The sequence below is a fragment of the Balaenoptera musculus genome, chromosome 19, assembly GCF_009873245.2.
Source record: "Balaenoptera musculus isolate JJ_BM4_2016_0621 chromosome 19, mBalMus1.pri.v3, whole genome shotgun sequence".
Lineage (NCBI taxonomy): Eukaryota > Metazoa > Chordata > Mammalia > Artiodactyla > Balaenopteridae > Balaenoptera > Balaenoptera musculus.
In genome coordinates, this window is record NC_045803.1 from 23,951,959 (window position 1) to 23,976,456 (window position 24,498).

Here is a 24,498-nt window from a genome sequence, read left to right on the forward strand (position 1 = left end):
ATCATATGAAACATGACAGACACTGACACAAGCTGTTAACAAGTCAAAATAAAAGGAGTGTTTCTTATCTCTTTTGTGCTTTGAAATGTGGAAAATCCTCTGCTTTTTGTTAAACCTTTGGGGTGAACATTTCCCCTCACAAAAGGTACATCATACTTTATTCCTACATACTTCAGATGTTGGGATTAGTAGGTTTCCTGAAATTTGAGGGCACTTGGGGATTGGATACCTTGTGTTAAATTTGGGATCAACGGTGTCACAAATGACAGTGCTGTACAAGTGCACCTAATGCTGCTTCTGAATTGAAGATATTCTCTCCTCCAGATTTGCCTTTTTTGTTCTATGTTTAACACTGGGTATTATATTCTCTCTGAAGGGTGTTAATAACTTCCACAAGATGGCTAAATTTCTTCTTAAATTACTAAAATTTATGGCTTTCACATTAGTAAACAATTTGCAAAGTTTTCTCATTGACCTCAAAGATGAAAGACTCTATATACAGCAATTAGCATTATTCTGGTAATAACGCCTAAAATTTATTAGTTTCATTCTCTTCTCTTCATATCATATACTGCCAAATGTTTGACTAAGAAATAAATGAGATCTAATACCCACCCATAGTTCAATGAATAATAATAAGCCAGTCTCACAGATGTAGAGAAGTAACGTATGGACACCAACGGGGAAAGTGGCGGGCGTGGTGGTGGTGGCGTGATGAATCAGGAGATTGGGATTGACATGTATACACTGATGTGCATAAAACAGATAACTGATAAGAACCTGCTGTATAAAAAAATAAAATAAAATTCAAAATAAAATAAAATAAAATAATAAGCCAGTCTCAGGCTAGCTTAGCTATTGATCGTCTGGTTCTTTAGTTCCTAGACCACACTGAGATGTGCCTTCACTGGGTTAAGATTTACCATTATGGCCTCTCTCTGTTTTTTGCATTTTCTTTAAATTATGAGGAAATGTCGTTCAATATGAAGACCCTCCTTTCTTTAGTTTAAGAGAAAACTAGCCTCTTGCAGATAAGTTTGAGTTTTCTACTATGAAAAACAAAGATATCATTTGTTTTAGCAGCAAGAAAATTTAGAATCAAATTTGTTGTCCAAGCTTTGCTGAGTTGCCTGAAATCATGTACTTCTGTGCTTTTTTAACGTTAAATGTCTTCTTTAAAGGCTTTGTATTTTGTAGGCCTCTTCATACCCTTTTAAGAGACAGCAAGGTACAAATTTCAAAAATAAAAATACAGTTACAAGTGACTAGTTAAGCATATTGTATTATTTTCTACTATAGATGTTAAAGACGATTTAATATTTTTTTAAATGGATATAATTTTACATAGAAAATATGATAATTTTCCTTTCATTATCATTAAGAATGAGATCACAGTTATTATTTTATTAAGGATTTACTAAATACTGTGTGGTGTGTTACCTACTAAAATGCCTATTCAAACAGCTACTGAAAGAATTTAGCTACCTAATCTGGCTCTGGTTCATTAGTTCATTGAATACTACATTCGTTAAGTCTTTTTACCTTCCCAAGTTATATTTTTAAAACAGGAAATTATGCTGACTTTAAAAAAACTTAAATCAAGACAATACTATTTGTAGGCTTTCCTATCTTCTGGATAGTATATACTTTTTAAAAAATAAAAAATGTGATATAATAAGCATTTTGAAGGAGTATTATACATGTATCATGTTTAAGGTCACAGTTTTCATTAATCTGAGAAAACATACAGATGTGATATTTTTAAAAAATCAATGAAATCCAGTGAAACTTTAATTTCTCATTTCATTGAGAATTTAACTACAAAAAATATCAAAAATGAGAATTTATCTTTTAGTTATAATTCAATAAATGGATTCCTTTCCATATATATCTTAAGATCGAAAATCTCAGTGCCATAAATAACATGATTGAAGAATCATGTAACAATGTATATTTTAATATCAGATTTGTGTAGTGATTTAGAACAATAAATATCACACAGTGAAAAATTTATCATAAACTAAATGCAATAACAAGAGGAAACAAACGCTTATGTACACATTACCAAGGTCTTTACAATAAATTATAGTGTACAGTTCCATCACAGCATATTTGTATACAAAGTCGCTAATGCAAACACTGAAAGAAATCTGTCATGTAGCTCTTTAATCTTGATTTAATAAAGTTTGTACAGTATCAAATAATATCAAAAGTCTAAAAAAACACAATGAGTTTTTATATCATGTTTATAAATTATTGTTTATACACCATTAAAAAAAATAAGGTCAAAAGTGCAGTTTAAAAAAAAGTGGAAATTGTTATTCTTGGTAAGAACTAGAAAAACGTATTGTCCCAAGTTAAGAAGCAATCTAAAGGCTTATACAGTTTCTTAGGCATTTTCCTTTAACTCTCATACAACCTTGGTTACCATATCCTACAAGATAAACCAATACAAAGGGAGTGAAATAATCTTTTTATAAAAATAATAAAAAACACAGATCTAGTAATGAGAAACAGTGGAAATAAATATAATGATAGGCCTCCCCCAAAATGCATTAAATGACTTTTTGCTCACAGGAATGAATGGGCTATCACTGAATGTGATAAAACTTGGGAAATTTCAAAGCATTTCTAAAAATTTTAATCTTTGTCAAGTTTTTAGGTATAACTGGCAATGGTGCATACATCCCAGGATTATGAAACTTTTTCATATAATATAACTAAGGCAAAATATGACTTAAAGGTGCTAAATCATATCACAGAAAATAAAGACTAAGGATCCAGTAATTAAAAGGCAGCAGTATAGAAACTAGTCAAGAAGAAACAGATGGACGAAACACAACTCTGTGTCTTAATTGGCACTTATCACAGTAACTAGTTATATTTTGACAAATTCTAGAACAAATGCCTATATTGAAATACGTGTGATACATGAACCATTTATATAAGGAACGGTAAAATTACTGGCTTATAAAACAAATTAAATTTAGAGAAAAGAAAAAAATAAAAGGAATGTGAAGAAAAATCTCACTTTTAAACTTATTGTGGGATCAAAACATTGACAGAGCTGTATCAATCCGGAGCAGTCTTCCTGCTGCTAAGACCGGCAGGCCCGCTGAGCCTGGTGCAACACCTTCATCTCTCCAAACGCTACTATGTAACTGGTGCTTTGTTTGTAGGACACTGAGCAATAGAGGCTTATTTTTTTGTTTTTTACTGAATGGAATAAGTTCCTAGGTTGGGTTAACATACATAGACTGCCTGAGATAATAAAAACTTCACCATTACATTGGGTTGACGGGAAATGAAGACCTTCCTGGCTCTGACAGGAGAAAAGGGTTGGCTGCTGAAAACAGGATGGGTGTTCTGTAGGCTACATACGTACATACTTAATAATTAACGTCACCTTCAGTAGAAGATTAAAAATCGATGGATATGGATGCTTGTGCAGAATCTTCCCGCCCTCTGACATAAATTTCACAGGGAATCTCTTCCATTACTCTGTCTTCTAGGGCCTGTTCAGGGCACTCATGTGCCTGCTTGAAAGTGTAGCTACTCTTTTTGAAGGTGCTGTTAAATGTTTTCATTGGCTGCGGTTGTGCAAAATCATTTCGGAAGGGAAGTTCCATGGAACTGAGGTTGGTCCTGCTTTGTTTGATGCTGGGCGCCTGCGATCCACAGTGATGGTCGTGGATGCACCGCGACGCCGTGGACGAGCACCGCGCCTTCTGGTAGCTGTCCAGTTCCTCCGACAGGTCGGCCAGGTCCGCAGACATCTCCTTGTCTCTCAGTGAAAACAGTTCGTAATGAGGAGGATCAAACACTTCTTGGAATCCAGTTTTATTAAAAGCAGTTTTGCAAGCCATGACCTTTTTTCGAGGCTGTTTCACTTGTACTAAAATAGAAATAATGAGAAGGACCAAGACAATCCCTGACGTAATGCCAATAATTGTTCCGTGAGTTTTAGTGATTTGTTCAAATAGTCCTGCTTTTTTCTTTTCTGCAGAAAAGAGAAAGAAAAACGATGAGGCTTTTAAAATTCGTTCACGAGTCCTGTCACAAATTGGTAAAGTATTTTTAAGTAAAGCAGAACACTTCTGTATTTTTTTTCAAATACAACACAGAAAATGCAATTTAAAATTAGGTTTTTAAACAAAATAATCCCATTACGACTTCTGGTTAAACTAACCAATCATAACGCAGCTAGACAGACTATGAAAAAGGAAAAGGACTTGTTTACTCAGAAGGTACGTGAATACATAGCTTGCAAATCAAAGTAATACATGAATACAGAAAACGCCAAAACAAAATACCCTTGTTCTATCAAGTTTAGCTTTCTGCTCTATGGTAGGTTTGAGTATACCCATAGTATTTCTACTGATGGTCATAAGCAAGAGAGAATGAAAATGATCTGACTAACCCACTCAGGTATGTTATCATGGTGTACTGTTTTTGAATGATTACCTGAAAATACTTTCTCTCAAGTACTTAAGATAGCCATATCAGATTACATTAACTTTCTATAGTAAGATATTTATTGAACTCTTGGGAGAATAAAAGGGAGATAAACTTTAGTACTGAAACAGTGATTTGATAACCAGTTTGTAGACATTCAACTAGTATTACCACAAGCCATATTTATCTTCCAGGGAGTATATACTGGAAATATAGCATAGGAAATTCATGGAATAAAAAAAGCAGTCCTTATAATGAGTCTGTTTTTACATTGTAAGACTGAATCCATCAGTTGATTTTTATTAAATAGTATTTCCATTTAATTTAAAAAGTAAGAATACTCTAGGTTACAATCTAAATTATTATGAGAATAAGGTATCTTTACAATAGAAATGACCAAGAAAATAAGGGGAGGAAATACCATGATTGACTTTTGAACAACTTTAAGGTAAAAAAACATAGTCTATAAAAAAAATGCTTTTGTTGAGAATAAATATTTTTCTTCACTTTTACCACATCCCAGAGGTCTATGATCCATTCAGGAGAACATTTATTTTATATGTGTTTATTCCAGCCGAAGCAGTTATGCCAAGCACAGTTGTAGAAAAGGACATTTTAATTTTTTCTTAATGAACGGCAATGGACACTCCTCTCTCAAAAAGGCTGGCCTCTGCCAGTAGACTCACCTTTACAGTGATTTTCGTCCCAAGGGTATGCACAGTTTTGAACCCCATTACAGACTAAAGAATTATTGATGCACATGTTGCTATGGCAAAAGAAAGTGCTGCCTGTGCAGGGAGCTGTGGGAAAAAAGGAGACTTTGTTGCTAAGAACTGAAAGCATACAGATTACAACTCATCCTGATTTATTTTACATTTACTCTTATAAAGTCAGTATCTTACCTCAAAGGCTTTTTTGTGAACACACTCTGTACTACACAAACAATAAGACAAAGGCCAATATTCTCTGTTGCTGACTCATGTAAACTTGCACTTAGGTTGGGCCCTAAAAGACTGTTTTTAGTGTAATGACGATATGAATATATGGTCATCCCTTGGTATCTGAGGGGGATTGGTTCCAGGACCCGCTGCAGACACCAAAACGTGCAGATGCTCGTGTCCCATAGTAGGCCTCTCCATAGCCAGTTCCTCATCTGTGGATTCAACCAACCACGGATCATGTAATACTGTAGTATTTGCTACTGAAAAAAATCCATGTATAAGTGGACCTGCACAGTTCTAACCTCTGTTACTCAGGGGTCAACTGTATTTCCCATGGTTCTTATGAAACTAGTATATAGCCTGGTATATATATATATTTTTGTGGCTGTGTTGGGTCTTTGTTGCTGTGCACGGGCTTTCTCTAGTTGCGGCGAGCGGGGGCTACTCTTCTTTGCGGTGTGCGGGCTTCTCATTGCGGTGGCTTCTCTTGTTGCATAGCACGGGCTCTAGGCACTCAGGCTTCAGTAGTTGCGGCACGTGGGCTCAGTAGTTGTGGCTTGCGGGCTCTAGAGCGCAGGCTCAGTAGTTGTGGCGCACGGGCTTAGTTGCTCCATGGCATGTGGGATCTTCCCGGACCAGGGCTCGAACCCATGTCCCCTGTACTGGCAGGTGGATTCTCAACCACTGGGCCATAGCCTGGTACATTTTTTCAAAATGTCAAAAGAAAATGTTAGCAAAGACGTGGAGACACTGAACCCTTGTGCATTGCTGGTAGAAATGTAAAATGGTGCAGCTGCTGTGGTAAATACTATGGCAGTTCCTCAAAAAATTCATATAGGTTACCATAAGCTCTAGCAATTCTCCTTTTAGGTATATACTCTTAAGAATTGAAGGCAGAGACTCGAACAGATACTTGCTGTTCATAGCAGCATTATGCACATGAGCCAAAAGGTGAAAGCAACCCAAATGTCTGTTGATGGATGAATGGATTACCACAGGCAAAAAGGGAAAAAAAGCACTCTTTGGAATTTCAAAAAAAATGTTTTAAACAGTAAAGATATATGGAATATATGCCATTGAATTTCATATTTGATATAATTCTTTAAAAAACCTTAATGGTCTCAAAGCTCATCATAAGGACAGTAAGTATTAGTTACATACATAAGCTGTTAGATTAAGGATAGAAAAGCCAATGAAGATGTATGGTGGTGTTTTATTCAAGCACAAAATTAGCTAGTGTACCCACTTCTGTTGTGTCATATTTATCATAAAATCATATTACACAAATGTGTGTACTTTAAAATATAACAAGTGTCCTAGAGAACATATAGCGTTTTTGAATTCCTCATTTCTAAAAACTGGAGTTTTCTGTTTTTTGTTTATATATCATACCATAATTCTATTATATACTATATCATATTACATGTTGAATTCTTATTTTACCTATTTTATCCAGTTCACAAATGCGGATACAGGGACGAGAAGCTATTTTCAAGACAGGGTGAGTGAAGTTATAAACAGCACTGTGGCTTCTAGGTATTCTGATTTTCTGAGTCAAACTATCATCAGCTTTTAAAGTTTATCAACAGAACATTATGTGACAGTACTTTGATGGCTCTTCATAGTTCCAAAAGTGTCAAAAAAGACAGGTTTTCTGCAGTGTTTCTTATTGATTGAACAGTGAATGGAAAATACCCTTAGTTTTTTATCATAGAGTTCTTTATAACTGTTCTCAACATTATTTAAAGCAATTAGAAAGCAGCACTGATATTGTCAGATTTCATTTTGTAGAAATGTGAAGTATATTTAAAATTACAAATGTATTAAGCTTTATGGATTTTCAAAGGACAAGCATAGCTGTTTATAATGAGAATCAAAGTATCAGTTATTGACATGGGTTGCTAATGACATGCTTCAGTTCAGAACTATATAAAATGGCTGAATTATAAGTCTTTATAAATAAGGGACAAAGATAACAGCAAAAATACTGCCAGTTATGAACTACTCTCTACTTACAGCCTGAGAACTTTCTCCTTTCCCCTTTACTCACTATGGGTCATGGTGTGGGAGAGAAGAGGGGGTTAGGATTTTAGCTTCCCTCTACTTCTGATGAGATGTGGCAATGATGGTGAAAGATGGTTCTCTCCTTCAGTTAAGCCTGCAGGGGACCCGTAGGGCAGTATGTCACTGAAAATCACACTATGGATTTATTCTAACAAAAATATCTTCTGCTGCTTTCACAGTTCTAGTCCTGGAAATTACTTTCCTAAAACCATTCCCTTTCTTAAAGAGTGAGGTACATATTAGTATTCAGTGCTTGGGAAGAAGTCAAACATATCCTGGTTGCTATTCTATATCACTCATTTTAGCCAAGTTATACTATTTTAGTCACATCTGCAATCTACAATGAGTAGAAATGAAGTGAATCTCTCACGCAGAATTAGTCCATTTATACAAACCTCCTCAGAAATATTTTCATGGATGGATTAATAATAATTACAAATCATTAACATTTTAGAGAAGAACAAAAGAGTTTAACAATTTGAATTAATGATAAGCATGTAAAAATGTACTGTTTGGAGCTCTCAAATGTGCTTACAAATGGACATTCTTAAACTGGGACTTCTGTTTTATAAAAATTCATAACATCCTTTATTTTGATCACACACTTTTTTTGGAGGGGAGGTTTTCTTTTTCTTCTTGGGTAATAAAGCTACATTTAGGATATGGAGCTAAGTCTACTGCAGCCTTCAATTAGTCTGACCTTTAGTGATTAGTGTAAAGATATCACTTGAAGGAGGCTTGTCACCTGTTTACTTATCAGATTTGTATTAAAGAGAAATCATTAGTGTTTATAGAGAAAACAGCTAAAACACGTTAGAGAAGAATTTTACATATAAGTTTAGACCACTGCCAAAATAAATATAATGTGAGTCAAGAATGTGAACAAGTAGCCATATTTAAAAGTCTTTAAAAATAAACTGGTGGAATTAATTCTACTGATAGTTTATTTAACCTAATATATCTGTGCAAAAAGTTAATGCAGCAGGACCAAGGCTGCTACCTTTAGAAGGGTCTGTGTGCAAGGTTGGCCCTTAGCTGGCATCTGGGAACTTGGCTTTCCTCCATTCCCTGACTGATAAGGTGGTTTACGGTGCCTAGAGTTTGTTAACAATGTCATCTATGCCAAATACTTGCTTTCCTTCTGTGAATCTAGAATTTCAGTATACGCAAGGCAGACAGTGCCTATGTGAACAGCTCCCAATATAAAACCTTGGGTGCTGAATCTCTAAACGGGCTTTTCTGGGCAGAAACATTGTACATATTACTGCATTTTCTGGTTGCTGGAGAAATGAACATACTCAGTGTGCCCCACTTGGGAAGGAGAGCATAATGAAGCCTGTGAAAGGACTTCTCCAGATTCAGACAATCTTTTTCCCTTACTGATCCTTTCACTGTAATAATCTTAGCTGTTAGGATGAATGTATGTTGGTCCTAGCAAATCACCTAACATGTGGGTGGTGTTGGGGAGCCCTGAAACAATATCCAAAATGTTATCATTTTAACATGTAATCAATATAAAACATTATTAATGAGATATTTTACATTCTTTATTTCATACCAAGTCTTTGAAATCTGGGATCTATTTTTGTAATTATAGCACATTTTAATGTAGACTGGCTGCATTGTAAGTGCTCACCAGCTACACGTGGCTGATGGACCCTGTACTGGACAGCATGGGTACAGATGTTGGGAGTAAATGTACTGAGGAAAAAGTAAGAAGGCTAAAAGGCTTTCTTGCTAACTGCATCTTTGTATCAAGCGTTGATTTGAATTATTTAAAAGAGTGAAACAGCCTTTGTACGGTTGTTTTTTATTTTTCAAGTTTGAAAAGTTTTCAAAATAAAACAGTTTTTAGAAACAAACTGAGGTTATATCTATAGATAGATAAAAAGCAACAGCATAGTCTACTTGTGGCAAATACCACTGCTGAACTCTTGACATTTCCCAATGCTTGAGGAATTCACTACACCCCAAATAACTCAACACTTTCTCCTTTTATCCATTCAGTTTTCATTTTCCAAGTCAGTCAGGCCCCAAAGAGTGACTCTGTCACTTTGCATCCTTGTGGAGTCTGTCTCCACAACTCTTCTTTCTCCTCACTGTCACTTCTTTGGTTCAGACCTTCCTGGTTTCCCACCTCAATCATGGAATTAACCTCCTAAGTAGTCTCCATGCCCCAATAAAAGTACAGCTCTGATTATATCCTTTTGTAGTATATATAACATGATTCAAAACTCCCCAATGCCTGTCTAAATAAAGCCTTTAGTTTAAAGGTCTTCAAGTTCTAGCTTTAATCTACCTTTCCTGGTTCATTTCTCTCTGTTCTCCTTTCCACTACTTCTTGTGGGCCAAATTAGCTCTGATTCTATACCTTTTTCATTATAGTACCTCTGTTGGAATAATAACCTCAATTAACATTTCTACCTTCTAAAATCTACGTACCCTCCAGGATAAACCCAAAGGACCTTCCTTCAAGGACTACTTGCTTCATAAACAATGCTGCCCACTAGAAGTAACTTTGATATTTAATAAGAAAGCACTTTGTTTTCTGTCTTAAATGGTCTTTGTCATCGTCAATCCTGTATTTACTTCATTTGCATATATGTCACTTCACTTAAGTGACTGTAAGATCCTTTAGGACAGGGACTGTATCATCCATTTTTGTATCTTCATAGCAAACACTTCATATTGTAAAAGTTAAATAAATGAATGGAAGGCAGGTAGGAAGACTGGTTGGCTAAAATTAACTTCATAACCCAACTGACCATCTGGCAATTCAAAAAGATCTTTAAAATTAAAAATAGAAGAGTTCAGCTACAATAAAGACTGTATATGGTCACACACAATCATGATTTTAATATAGAATCCAAGGAATAATACTATAATACTTTGAAATTATAAGTAAAGGGTAAAATTAGTAATTCCCAAATTTCTCAAGAAAAATATCTGATAATATCTTACTGTTATACTGAAATATTTACTAACTTTGGATTTGCAAAAATCATATAGCTTACCATTATACCATACTCATCAGTCAGGACATAAAAGCTAAAACATTTGTCTCATGAGGACAATAGATAATATATACCACTTATTTTTTAAAATATATGTGATGGGAACATACACATGCAAGTGTATCCAGGAAGTCTGGGTGAGTCTTTAAATGGTAGTTTTCTTCATATAGGAGATGACTGTGAGGAAAGGAACCCATTAAACAGGCTAATCAGCTCTGCCCAAATGTAGATTAAAGTTAAGGGCCATTCAAAACCAAGTCAAAAACATGATGGTGTAAAAGCAGTTTTTTGTCAAGCTAATGCAATATGATCTGCACTTACAATAAGCAAAATCAACAAAATAATTATTAGGAAATACTGATAAGTCACTTGTACTTTTATAGGAGATACAAAAGCAGCAAACCATTTTGCCTTGTGAGGATTTGTTCACTTGAATTACCAAGAGTTTAAGGGAAGAATTCTAAAATCTGTTCTCAAAGTTTCTCCACTTGTAAGCTGGGTCAGTGTATCTACACATGAGCTACAACATCCTTTAATATGAAAAAGTTCCCACATGCTCATAAAACAGTAAAGATACCTTTAAAGACTTAGGCAATCAGAAAAAGACAAAATCCCCATTGTAACCACAAGGAAGATGTCTAAAGGATATGCACAGAAGGAAATCTAAATGTGTCACTACAAAAATCAACCAAGCACAAAAGAAGGCTGTGATGAAGGAAATAAGGGATAACAAAGCTGTTAAGACATACAGAAATCAAACAGCAAAATCGCAGAAGTCCTTCCTTATTCGTAATTACTTTAAATGTAAATGGATTAAACTCTCCATTCAAAAGGCAGAGATTAGCAGAAAAGATTAAAAAAACCAAGATCCGAGGCTTTAAGAGCAAAGACAGGTTTCCTGGAGAAGGAATTCTACCTCAAGACTATAACACTGAGAGGATTAACCAAGATGGCGGAGTAGAAGGACGTGCTCTCACTCCCTCTTGCAAGAGCACCAGAATCACCACTGGCTGCTGGACAATCATTGACAGGAAGACCCTGGACTTCACCAAGGAGGATACCCCACATCCAAGGACAGAGGAGAAGCCACAGTGAGACGGTAGGAGGGGCGCAATCAGAGTAAAATCAAATCCCATAACTGCTGGGTGGGTGACTCACAGACTGGCGAACACTTATACCACAGAATTCCACCCACTGGAGTGAAGGTTCTGAGCCCCACGTCAGGCTTCCCAACCTGGGGGTCCGGCAACGGGAGGAGGAATTCCTAGAGAATCAGACTTTGAAGCCTAGTGGGAATTGATTGCAGGACTTTGACAGGACTGGGGGAAACAGAGACCCCACTCTTGGAGGGCACACACAAAGTAATGTGGGCATCGGGACCCAGGGGAAGGAGCAGTGACCCTGGGGGAGACTGAACCAGACCTACCTGCTGGTGTTTGGGGGTCTCCTGCAGAGGCGAGTAGTGGCTCTGTTTCACCGTGGGGATAAGGACACTGGCAGCAGAGGTTCTGGGAAGTTCTCCTTGGCGTGAGCCCTCCCAGAGTCTGCCATTAACCCCACCAAAGAGCACCGGTAGGCTCCAGTGTTGGGTTGCCTCAGGCAAAACAACCAACAGGGAGGGAACCCAGCCCCACCCATCAACAGTCAAGTGGATTAAGGTTTTACTGAGCTCTGACCGCCACAGCAACAGGGAGGGAACCCAGCCCCACCCATCAACAGTCAAGTGGATTAAGGTTTTACTGAGCTCTGACCGCCACAGCAACAGTCAGCTCTACCCACCACCAGAGCCTCCCATCAAGCCTCTTAGATAGCCTCAACCACCAGAGGGCAGACAACAGAAGCAAGAAAAACTACGATCCTGCAGCCTGTGGACCAAAAACCACAGTTACAGAAAGATAGAGAAGATGAAAAGGCAGAGGGCTATGTACCAGATGAAGGAACAAGAAAAAACCCCAGAAAAACAACTAAATGAAGTGGAGATAGGCAACCTTCCAGAAAAAGAATTCAGAATAATGATAGTGAAGATGATCCAGGACCTCGGAATAAGAATGGAGGCAAAGATTGAGAAGATGCAAGAAATGATTAACAAAGACCTAGAAGAATTAAAGAACAAACAAACAGAGATCACCAATACAATAACTGAAATGAAAACTACACTAGAAGGAATCAATAGCAGAATAACTGAGGCAGAAGAACGGATAAGTGACCTGGAAGACAGAATGGTGGAATTCACTGCTGCAGAACAGACTAAAGAAAAAAGAATGAAAAGAAATGAAGACAGCCTAAGAGACCTCTGGGACAACATTAAACGCAACAACATTCGCATTATAGGGGTCCCAGAAGGAGAAGAGAGAGAGACAGGACCAGAGAAAATATTTGAAGAGATTATAGTTGAAAACTTCCCTAACATGGGAAAGGAAATAGCCACCCAAGTCCAGGAAGCGCAGAGAGTCCCATACAGAATAAACCCAAGGAGAAACACGCCGAGACACATAGTAATCAAAGTGGCAAAAATTAAAGACAAAGAAAAATTATTGAAAGCAGCAAGGGAAAAACGACAAATAACATACAAGGGAACTCCCATAAGGTTAACAGCTGATTTCTCAGCAGAAACTCTGCAAGCCAGAAGGGAGTGGCATGATATACTTAAAGTGATGAAAGGGAAGAACCTACAACCAAGATTACTCTACCCAGCAAGGATCTCATTTAGATTTGATGGAGAAATCAAAAGCTTTGCAGACAAGCAAAAGCTAAGAGAATTCAGCACCACCAAACCAGCTCTACAACAAATGCTAAAGGAACTTCTCTAAGTGGGAAACACAAGAGAAGAAAAGGACCTACAAAAACAAACCCAAAACAATTAAGAAAATGGTCATAGGAACATACATATCGATAATTACCTTAAACGTGAATGGATTAAATGCCCCAACCAAAAGACATAGACTGGCTGAATGGATACAAAAACAAGACCCATATATATGCTGTCTACAAGAGACCCACTTTAGACCTAGGGACACATACAGACTGAAAGTGAGGGGATGGAAAAAGATATTCCATGCAAATGGAAATCAAAAGAAAGCTGGAGTAGCTATACTCATATCAGATAAAATAGACTTTAAAATAAAGAAGGTTACAAGAGACAAGGAAGGACACTACATAATGATCCAGGGATCAATCCAAGAAGAAGATATAACAATTATAAATATATATGCACCCAACATAGGAGCACCTCAATACATAAGGCAACTGCTAACAGCTATAAAAGAGGAAATCGACAGTAACACAATAATAGTGGGGGACTTTAACACCTCACTTACACCAATGGACAGATCATCCAAAATGAAAATAAATAAGGAAACAGAAGCTTTAAATGACACAATAGACCAGATAGATTTAATTGATATATATAGGACATTCCATCCAAAAACAGCAGATTACACGTTCTTCTCAAGTGCGCACGGAACATTCTCCAGGATAGATCACATCTTGGGTCACAAATCAAGCCTCAGTAAATTTAAGAAAATTGAAATCATATCAAGCATCTTTTCTGACCACAACGCTATGAGATTAGAAATGAATTACAGGGAAAAAAACGTAAAAAGGACAAACACATGGAGGCTAAACAATACGTTACTAAATAACCAAGAGATCACTGAAGAAATCAAAGAGGAAATCAAAAAATACCTAGAGACAAATGACAATGAAAACACCACGATCCAAAACCTATGGGATGCAGCAAAAGCGGTTCTAAGAGGGAAGTTTATAGCTATACAAGCCTACCTAAAGAAACAAGAAAAATCTCAAGTAAACAATCTAACCTTACACCTAAAGAAACTAGAGAAAGAAGAACAAACAAAACCCAAAGTTAGCAGAAGGAAAGAAATCATAAAGATCAGAGCAGAAATAAATGAAATAGAAACAAAGAAAACAATAGCAAAGATCAATAAAACTAAAAGTTGGTTCTTTGAGAAGATAAACAAAATTGATAAGCCATTAGCCAGACTCATCAAGAAAAAGAGGGAGAGGACTCAAATCAATAAAATCAGAAATGAAAAAGGAGAAGTTATAACAGACACCGCAGAAATACAAAGCATCCTAAGAGACTACTACAAGCAACTTTATGCCAATAAAATGGACAACCTGGAAGAAATGGACAAATTCTTAGAAAGGTATAACCTTCCCAGACTGAATCAGGAAGAAACAGAAAATATGAACAGACCAATCACAAGTAATGAAATTGAAACTGTGATTAAAAATCTTCCAACAAACAAAAGTCCAGGACCAGATGGCTTCACAGGTGAATTCTATCAAACATTTAGAGAAGAGCTAACACCCATCCTTCTCAAACTCTTCCAAAAAATTGCAGAGGAAGGAACACTCCCAAACTCATTCTATGAGGCCACCATCACCCTGATACCAAAACCAGACAAAGACACTACAAAAAAAGAAAATTACAGACCAATATCACTGATGAATATAGATGCAAAAATCCTCAACAAAATACTAGCAAACAGAATCCAGCAACACATTAAAAGGATCATACACCACGATCAAGTGGGATTTATCCCAGGGATGCAAGGATTCTTCAATATACGCAAATCAATCAATGTGATACACCATATTAACAAATCGAAGAATAAAAACCATATGATCATCTCAATAGATGCAGAAAAAGCTTTTGACAAAATTCAACACCCATTTCTGATAAAAACTCTCCAGAAAGTGGGCATAGAGGGAACCTACCTCAACATAATAAAGGCCATATATGACAAACCCACAGCAAACATCATTCTCAATGGTGAAAAACTGAAAGCATTTCCTCTAAGATCAGGAACGAGACAAGGATGTCCACTCTCACCACTATTATTCAACATAGTTCTGGAAGTCCTAGCCACGGCAATCAGAGAAGAAAAAGAAATAAAAGGAATACAAATTGGAAAAGAAGAAGTAAAACTGTCACTGTTTGCGGATGACATGATACTATACATAGAGAATCCTAAAACTGCCACCAGAAAACTGCTAGAGCTAATTAATGAATATGGTAAAGTTGCAGGATACAAAATTAATGCACAGAAATCTCTTGCATTCCTATACACTAATGATGAAAAATCTGAAAGAGAAATTATGGAAACACTCCCATTTACCATTGCAACAAAAAGAATAAAATACCTAGGAATAAACCTACCTAGGGAGACGAAAGACCTGTATGCAGAAAACTATGAGACACTGATGAAAGAAATTAAAGATGATACCAACAGATGGAGAGATATACCATGTTCTTGGATTGGAAGAATCAACATTGTGAAAATGAGTATACTACCCAAAGCAATCTACAGATTCAATGCAATCCCTATCAAATTACCAATGGCATTTTTTACGGAGCTAGAACAAATCATCTTAAAATTTGTATGGAGACACAAAAGACCCCGAATAGCCAAAGCAGTCTTGAGGGAAAAAAATGGAGCTGGAGGAATCAGACTCCCTGACTTCAGACTATACTACAAAGCTACAGTAATCAAGACAGTATGGTACTGGCACAAAAACAGAAACATAGATCAATGGAACAAGATAGAAAGCCCAGAGATTAACCCACGCACCTATGGTCAACTAATCTATGACAAAGGAGGCAAAGATATACAATGGAGAAAAGACAGTCTCTTCAATAAGTGGTGCTGGGAAAACTGGACAGCTACACGTAAAAGAATGAAATTAGAATACTCCCTAACACCATACACAAAAATAAACTCAAAATGGATTAGAGACCTAAATATAAGACTGGACACTATAAAACTCTTAGAGGAAAACATAGGAAGAACACTCTTTGACATAAATCACAGCAAGATCTTTTTTGATCCACCTCCTAGAGTAATGGAAATAAAAACAAAAATAAACAAGTGGGACCTAATGAAACTTCAAAGCTTTTGCACAGCAAAGGAAACCATAAACAAGACGAAAAGACAACCCTCAGAATGGGAGAAAATATTTGCAAATGAATCAACGGACAAAGGATTAATCTCCAAAATATATAAACAGCTCATTCAGCTCAATATCAAAGAAACAAACACCCCAATCCAAAAATGGGCAGAAGACCTAAATAGACATTTCTCCAAAGAAGACATACAGACGGCCACGAAGCACATGAAAAGATGCTCAACATCACTAATTATTAGAGAAATGCAAATCAAAACTACAATGAGGTATCACCTCACTCCTGTTAGAATGGGCATCATCAGAAAATCTACAAACAACAAATGCTGGAGAGGGTGTGGAGAAAAGGGAACCCTCTTGCACTGTTGGTGGGAATGTAAATTGATACAGCCACTATGGAGAACAATATGGAGGTTCCTTAAAAAACTAAAAATAGAATTACCATATGACCCAGCAATCCCACTACTGGGCATATACCCAGAGAAAACCGTAACTCAAAAAGACACATGCACCCGAATGTTCATTGCAGCACTATTTACAATAGCCAGGTCATGGAAGCAACCTAAATGCCCATCAACAGACGAATGGATAAAGAAGATGTGGTACATATATACAATGGAATATTACTCAGCCATAAAAAGGAACGAAATTGAGTCATTTGTTGAGACATGGATGGATCTAGAGACTGTCATACAGAGTGAAGTAAGTCAGAAAGAGAAAAACAAATATCGTATATTAATGCATGTATGCGGAACCTAGAAAAATGGTACAGATGAGCCAGTTTGCAGGGCAGAAGTTGAGATACAAATGTAGAGAATGGTCATATGGACACCAAGGGGGGAAAACTGCGGTGAGGTGGGGATGGTGGTGTGCTGAATTGGGCAATTGGGATTGACATGTATACACTGATGTGTATAAAACTGATGCCTAATAAGAACCTGCAGTATAAAAAAACAAACAAAACAACTAATACTAAACTTTCATTGGGTTATTTGTATGGAAATATGTTAATATAAATGTTTCAGACATTACATGAAATTTCTAAAAATCTTATATTTGTATTTGTATGGAAATATGTATGGAAATATGTTAATATAAATGTTTCAGACATTACATGAAATTTCTAAAAATCTTATATTTGTATTTGTATGGAAATATGTATGGAAATATGTTAATATAAATGTTTCAGACATTACATGAAATTTCTAAAAATCTTATATTTGTATTTGTATGGAAATATGTATGGAAATATGTTAATATAAATGTTTCAGACATTAAAAAAAAAAAAAAAAAAAAAAAAACCAAGATCCAACTATATGATATTCTATAAGAGATTCACTTTAGATCCAGAGACATAATTAAGTTGAAAGTAAAGGGATGGAGAAAGATATTCCATACATATAGTTACCAAAAGAGAGCTGGCCTGGTGATACAAATACAGGCACATGTTGGAGATATTGCTGGTTTGGTTACAGGCTACTACAATGAAGCAGGTATTGAAGTACTCACATGAATTTTTTGGTTTCCCAGTGCATATAAAAGTTACATTTACATTTTACTGTAGTCTGTTAAGTGCACAAGTAGCATTATATCTAAAAAACACAATGTACATACCTTAATTAAAAAACACTTTATTGCTAAAAAATGCTAACCACCATCTGAGCAAGTCTTTTTGCAATAGTAACATCAAAGATCACTGATGACCATAACAAATGTAATAATAATGAAAATGTTTGAAATATTGTGAGAAGTATCAAAACGTGACAGAGAGAAACAAAGTGAGCAAATGTTAGAAAAATGGTGCCAATAGACTTGTTTAACTCAGGGTTGCCACAAACCTTTGATTTGTGAAAAATGCAGTACCTATAAAGCACAATAAAGTGCAGTGCAATAAAACAAGGTATGCCTATATCAGACAAAAACAGACTTTAAGTCAAAACTGTTACAAGTGACAGAGGACACTGTACATTGATAAAAGGGTCAATTCACCAAGATATAATAATTATAAATGTATATGGACCAAAAATCAGAGCCCCAAAATATAAGAAGCAAACATTGTTAGAATTTAAGGGAAAATTAGACAGTTCTATGATAACAGTTGGAGACATCAATACTCCACTTTCAATAATGAATAAAACCACATAGGAGATCAATAAGGAGGGAATTCCCTGGTGGTCCAGTGGTTAGGACTCCACACTCTCACTGCCAAGGGCCTGGGTTCAATCCCTGGTCGGGGAACTAAGATCACACAAGCCGAGCAGGATGGCAAAAAAAAAAGACCAGTAAGGAAATAAAGGACTTGAACAATACTATAAACCAATTGGACCTAACAGACATGTATAGAAAACCCCACCCAACAACAACAGAATATATTTTTCTCAAGTGTGCATCGAACATTCTCCAGGACAGACCATATGTTAGGCCAAAAAAAAATCTTAATTTTAAAAGATGGACATAATACAAAATATCTTTTCCAATCACAATGAAATGAAACTAGAAATCAATAACAGAAGGAAAACTGGAAAATTCACAAATATGTGGAAAATAAACTACACCCTCTTAACCAACCAATAGGTCAAAGAATATATCACAAGGGAAATTAGAAAACACCTTGAGACAAATGAAAATGAAAACACAACATACCAAAACTTACGGGAAGCAGTGAAAGCAGTGCTAAGAAGGAAATTTATAGCTATAAATGCCTACGTTAAAAAAAGAAGACAAAAAAGGGAGAAAGATCTCAAATCAATAACTTAAAGAACTAGAAAAAGAAGAGCAAACTAAACTAAAAGTTCCATGCCTTTGTCAGAAGCATTAAAATAATAAAGATTAGAGCAGAGATAAATAAAACAGAGGAAAAAAGAAACTACAGAAAATAAAAACCACCAAACTTGGTTCTTTGAAAAGATCAACAAAATAGGCAGATACAATGACTAAGAAAAAGAGAAAAAGAGATTAAAAAGACTCAAATTACTAAAATCAGAAATGTAAGTTGGGACATTAGTGTACATTTTACACATATACAAAGGATTAGAAAAGAATACTAAGAACAATTTGTATACCAAAAAAAAGGCTAACCTAGATGAAACAGACAAATTCCTAGAAACACAAAAACTACCAAAACTGAACAAAAAGAAAAAAATCTCAATAGATCTCTAACTAGCAAGGAGACTGAATCAGTAATCAAAAACCTTTCAACAAAGAAAAGCCCTGGACCAGATGGCTTCTCTGGTGAATTCTAACAAACACATAAGAAAAATTAACACCAATCCTCAAACTCTTCCAAAAAGTTGAAGAGGAGAGATCACTTCTTACTCATTTATTGGCCAGCATTACTCTGATATCAAAGCCAGACAAAGATACTAGAAGAAAATAAAACTATAGACCAATATCCCTTATGAATACCAATGCAGAAATACTCAACAAAATACTGGCACTGAATTCAGCAACATTTTAATATGATAACCAACTGGGACATAAAGATGGTTCAACATACAAAAATCAATCAATGTAATACACCGCAATAACAGAATGAAGGGGAAAAATCCACATGATCATCTCAAGTGAAACAGAAAAAGCATTTGACAAAACTGAACACCATTTCATGATAAAAACACTCAATAAAGTAGGAGTAGAAGAACACTTCTTCAACATGATAAAGGCTATATATGAAAACCCTACAGCTAGTATCATACTCAATGGTGAAAGGTTGAAAGCTTTCTCCCTAAGATTAGGAACAAGACAAAAATGTCCACTTTCACTTCTATTCAATATAGTGTACTAGAAGTGCTAGCCAGAACAATTAGGCAAGAAAAGGAAATAAAAAGCATCCAAATTGGAAGGGAAATGATGAAGTTATCTCCATTTGCAGATGATATGATCTTACAAGTAGAAAACCCTAAAAGACCACACACACACACACACACACACATACACACACACAGATTCAGAGCACATAAACTAATTTAGCAAAGTTGTAGGATACAAAATCAATAAAAATTAGTTACATCTCTACACACTAACAAGGAACAAATGGAACATTTACAACACATTGAAAAGAAGAAAATTCTTAGGAATAAATCTAACCAGGGAGATATAAGATGTACAATGAAAAGTACAAAATGTTGCTAAAAGAAATTAAAGAAGACAAATAAATGGGAAGACATCCTGGGTTCATGGATTGAAGACTTAACATTGTTAAGATGACAGTACTACTCAAAGCAATCCACAGATTTATTGTGATTCCCATCAAAATTCCAAAAGTATTTTTTGCAGAATAGAAAAACTTATTCTAAGATTCATGGAATCTCAAGGGACCCTGAATAGTCAAAACAATCTTGAAAAAGAAGAACAAAGTTGGAAGACTCTTCCTAATTTCAAAACTTACTACAAAGCTACAGTAATCAAAAGAGGTGGTATTGGCATTAGAATAGACAAATAGACCAATGGAATAGAGTAAAGAGCCCCTCAAATAAACCCTCACATATATACAGTCAATTGATTTTTGACAAGGATAACAAGACTATTAAAGAGGAAAGAACAGTCTTTTCAAGAAATGGTCCTGGGAAAACTGTATATTCACATGCAAAAGAATGAAGCTGGGCCCTTATCTTATACCATATTAAAAAATTAACATGAAATGGATCAAAGTCCTAAATGTAAGAGTGAAAACTATAAAGCTTTTAAAAGAAAACAGAGAAAAGGAGTGATGTCAGCAAGATGATGGTGCCAAGTGCTACCTTTGTCTCTCCCTTTCAGTCTACAACCAGTAAAACATCCATAACTCAACTCTGCCCAACAGACCAGGATGCTGGAGAATTGCAGACATCTGTATATCTAAAGGTGGGTGGACTGGAACACAAATAGAAGGCAGCACTCAGGGAACAGCAGAGTCACTGCCTGTGCTCTCTGCCACTTTGCTTCTATGGCTGAGCCTGCAACCCCAGAGAACCTGGTAGCAGCAGGGGAGGTGGCCATACAACACCAGCTTCCTGGCTGCAGTGGCACCTGCAGCCACAGGGAACCAACGTTACTGGAACCTGCAACCCCAGCTACCCTCTTCCCCTCCCCCTACTCCCATGGTAGCAGAGCCTGCAACTCAGTAGACCCTGGACATGGTGGAGGTGCCTGCAATCCCAGTGCCCCAGGTGGCAATGCCAACAGCAGCAAGGCACCAACAACCCTGGAGGCACAAGCGATGACAATAAAGAAGATGACAATGAACAAAGTGCCGATCCTCAAATGTTATATAACCAGAGGCAGCTCCAATAAGAGAAACCAAAAACTCGTGCTATAGTGCCACCTACTGGAAAACTAAAGAAAGGCCTCAAATTACTAACCTGTTGAATCCTTAGAATCAAGTGGTGGTGGGGGGCGGGGTCCAGTGGGTAAGGCTCCGTGCTCTCAATGTAGGAGGCCCGGGTTTGATCCCTGGTCAGGGAGCTGGATCCTGCATGCACGCTGCAACTTGGAGTCCGCATGCCTCAACTAAGAAGCCCACAAGAAAGCCTGCATGCCGCAACTAAAAGATCCCGCACGCAGCAACGAGGGTCCTGCATGCTGCAACTAAGACCCGGTGCAGCCTAAATAAATAAATATTATGCAGGGGACACGGGTTCGAGCCCTGGTCTGGGAAGATCCCACATGCCGCGGAGCAACTAAGCCCGTGCACCACAACTACTGAGCCTGTGCGTCTGGAGCCTGTGCCCCACAACGAGAGGCCGTGACAGTGAAAGGCCCGTGCACCGCGATGAAGAGTGGCCCCCGCTTGCCGCAACTAGAGAAAGCCCTCGCACAGAAACAAAGACCCAACACAGCCAAAATAAATAATAAATAAATAATTTTTTAAAAAAAAGAATCAAGTTGGGGGGAAAAAAGCTTTGCTACTTCAAATGTGTGATCAGAGGAACAACTCATCAAGCACAATGAGGAACCACGGTAACACCGTATCACAAAAAGAAAATGAAAGTCCTCCAGAAACCAAACTTAAAGTATCAAAATAATGTGATCTGACAGAGGATCCAAATTAGCCGTCACAAAGAAACTCAACCAGCTACAAGAAAACTCAGAAAGGCAGCTCAATGTACTCAGGAATAAACTTAATGAACAGAGGTAATACTGTATCAAAGTGACTGAAACTCTAAAAAAAACCAAACAGAAATTCTGGAGCTGAAGAACTTAATAAATCAGATGAAGAAAGCACTGGAAAGAGAGCAGACCATATGGAAGCTCAAAGATAGAAATCTAGAAATGAAACAGGTAGAAAAGGAGAGAATTAAGACCAAAAAATGAGGAAATTCTATGAGAACTATCTAACTCTATTAGGAAGGGCAACGTTAAGATAATGGGTATCCCAGAAGGAGAAGAGAGGGAGAAGGGGTCAGAGAGTTTATTTAAAGAAATAATAGCTGAGAACTTCCCAAACCTGGGGAAGGAACTGTACATACAAGTCCATGAAGCTAGAAGAACATCTTATTACCTCAATACAGAAAGATCTTCTCCAAGACACATTATATTAAAACTGTTGAAACTCAGTGACAAAGAAAGAATTTTAAAGGCATCCAAGGAGAAAAAAAGATGGTAACCTACAAAGGAACCCCCATTAAGCAAGCTATCAGCAGATTTCTCAGTAGAAACTCTACAGGCCAGGAGGGTGTTATGACCCACTCAAAATATTGAAAGACAAAAACTGTCAGTCAAGAATACTCTTTCCAGGGCTTCCCTGGTGGCACAGTGGTTGAGAATCTGCCTGCCGATGCAGGGGACACGGGTTCGAGCCCTGGTCTGGGAAGATCCCACATGCCACGGAGCAGCTGGGCCCGTGAGTCACAATTACTGAGCCTGTGCGTCTGGAGCCTGTGCTCCGCAACAGGAGAGGCCGTGATAGTGAGAGGCCCATGCACTGCGATGAAGAGTGGCCCCCGCTTGCCACAACTAGAGAAAGCCCTTGCACAGAAACGAAGACCCGACACAGCCATAAATAAATAAATAAATAAATAAATTAATTAATTTAAAAAAAAAGAATACTCTTTCCAACAAAATTATCATTCAGATATGAAGGAGAAATATAGGCTTTTCCCCAGACAAACAAAACCTAAGGGAGTTGATCAACACTAGACCTGCTTTACAAAAATGTTGGAAGGAGCTCTTCTACCTGAAATGAAAAGGCAAAAGTATACAAAACTTTGAGTAAGGTGATAGATAGACAGAATCAGAAAATTGCAACTCTATATCAGAATAGGTTGTTAAACACTTGATCATAGCATAAGGCTTAAAGGAAAAAAAATGTAAAAAAAACTATAGCTACTTCAATTTGGTAACAAACTCACAACATAAAAAGGAATAATTGGGACATCTAAAACACAAAAGGGGAGAAGGAAAAGGTCAGGACTCATATAGACAAATGAAAACAAGATGTTATCAACAGAAAAAAAGAGTATTTTAACTATGAGATGTTTTATACAAACCTTATGGGAACAACAAAACATAAAAACAGAGGAAACTGAGAAAACATACTACAAAATCACCAAACTAAAATGGCAGACAGAAACACAAGGAAAAAACCACAATGGAGATATAGACCAACCAGAAAACACAACATAAAATGGCAGTACTATGTCCTCATTTATCAATAATCACCCTAAATGTAAATGGACTGAATTCACCAATCAAAAGGCACAGAGTGGCTGGACGAATTAAAAAGCAAGACCCATCTATATGCTGCCTCCAGAAGACTCACTCAGCATTAAAGACAAACATAGGCTCAAGGTGAAGGGATAGAAGATGATACTCCAAGCAAATGACAGCCATGGAAATCAGGTGTAGCCATACTCATATCAGATAAAACAGACTTCAAACCAAAAAAGGTAACAAGAGACAAAAATGGACATTATATAATGATAAAGGGGACAATTCATCAAGAAGATGTAAGTTATTCATATATATGCTAACATAGGAGCACCAAATTATATAAAGCAATTATTAACAGACCTAAAGGGAGAAATTGACAGCAACACCAAAATAGGGGATTTTAACACCCCACATACATCAAAGGATAGATCATCCAGACAAAAAGTCAACAAGGAAAAGTACACTTA

At 36.7% G+C, this 24,498-nt stretch overlaps 1 protein-coding gene across 3 annotated transcripts in view; it reads right to left on the reverse strand.

Moving 5' to 3' along the window:
* Positions 1-1,866: 1,866 nt before the first annotated feature.
* Positions 1,867-24,498, reverse strand: part of NETO2 (neuropilin and tolloid like 2) — a 76,527-nt gene continuing 53,895 nt past the window's right edge. For all 3 annotated transcript variants that reach the window (XM_036832129.1, XM_036832128.1, XM_036832126.1), the window contains 2 exons: positions 5,142-5,255; positions 1,867-4,000 (listed from right to left, as the gene is read on the reverse strand). In XM_036832129.1, coding sequence (XP_036688024.1) covers positions 3,420-4,000; positions 5,142-5,255 — 695 coding nt within the window. In that variant the 3' untranslated portion in view covers positions 1,867-3,419. The remainder of the gene's footprint in view (positions 4,001-5,141; positions 5,256-24,498) is intronic.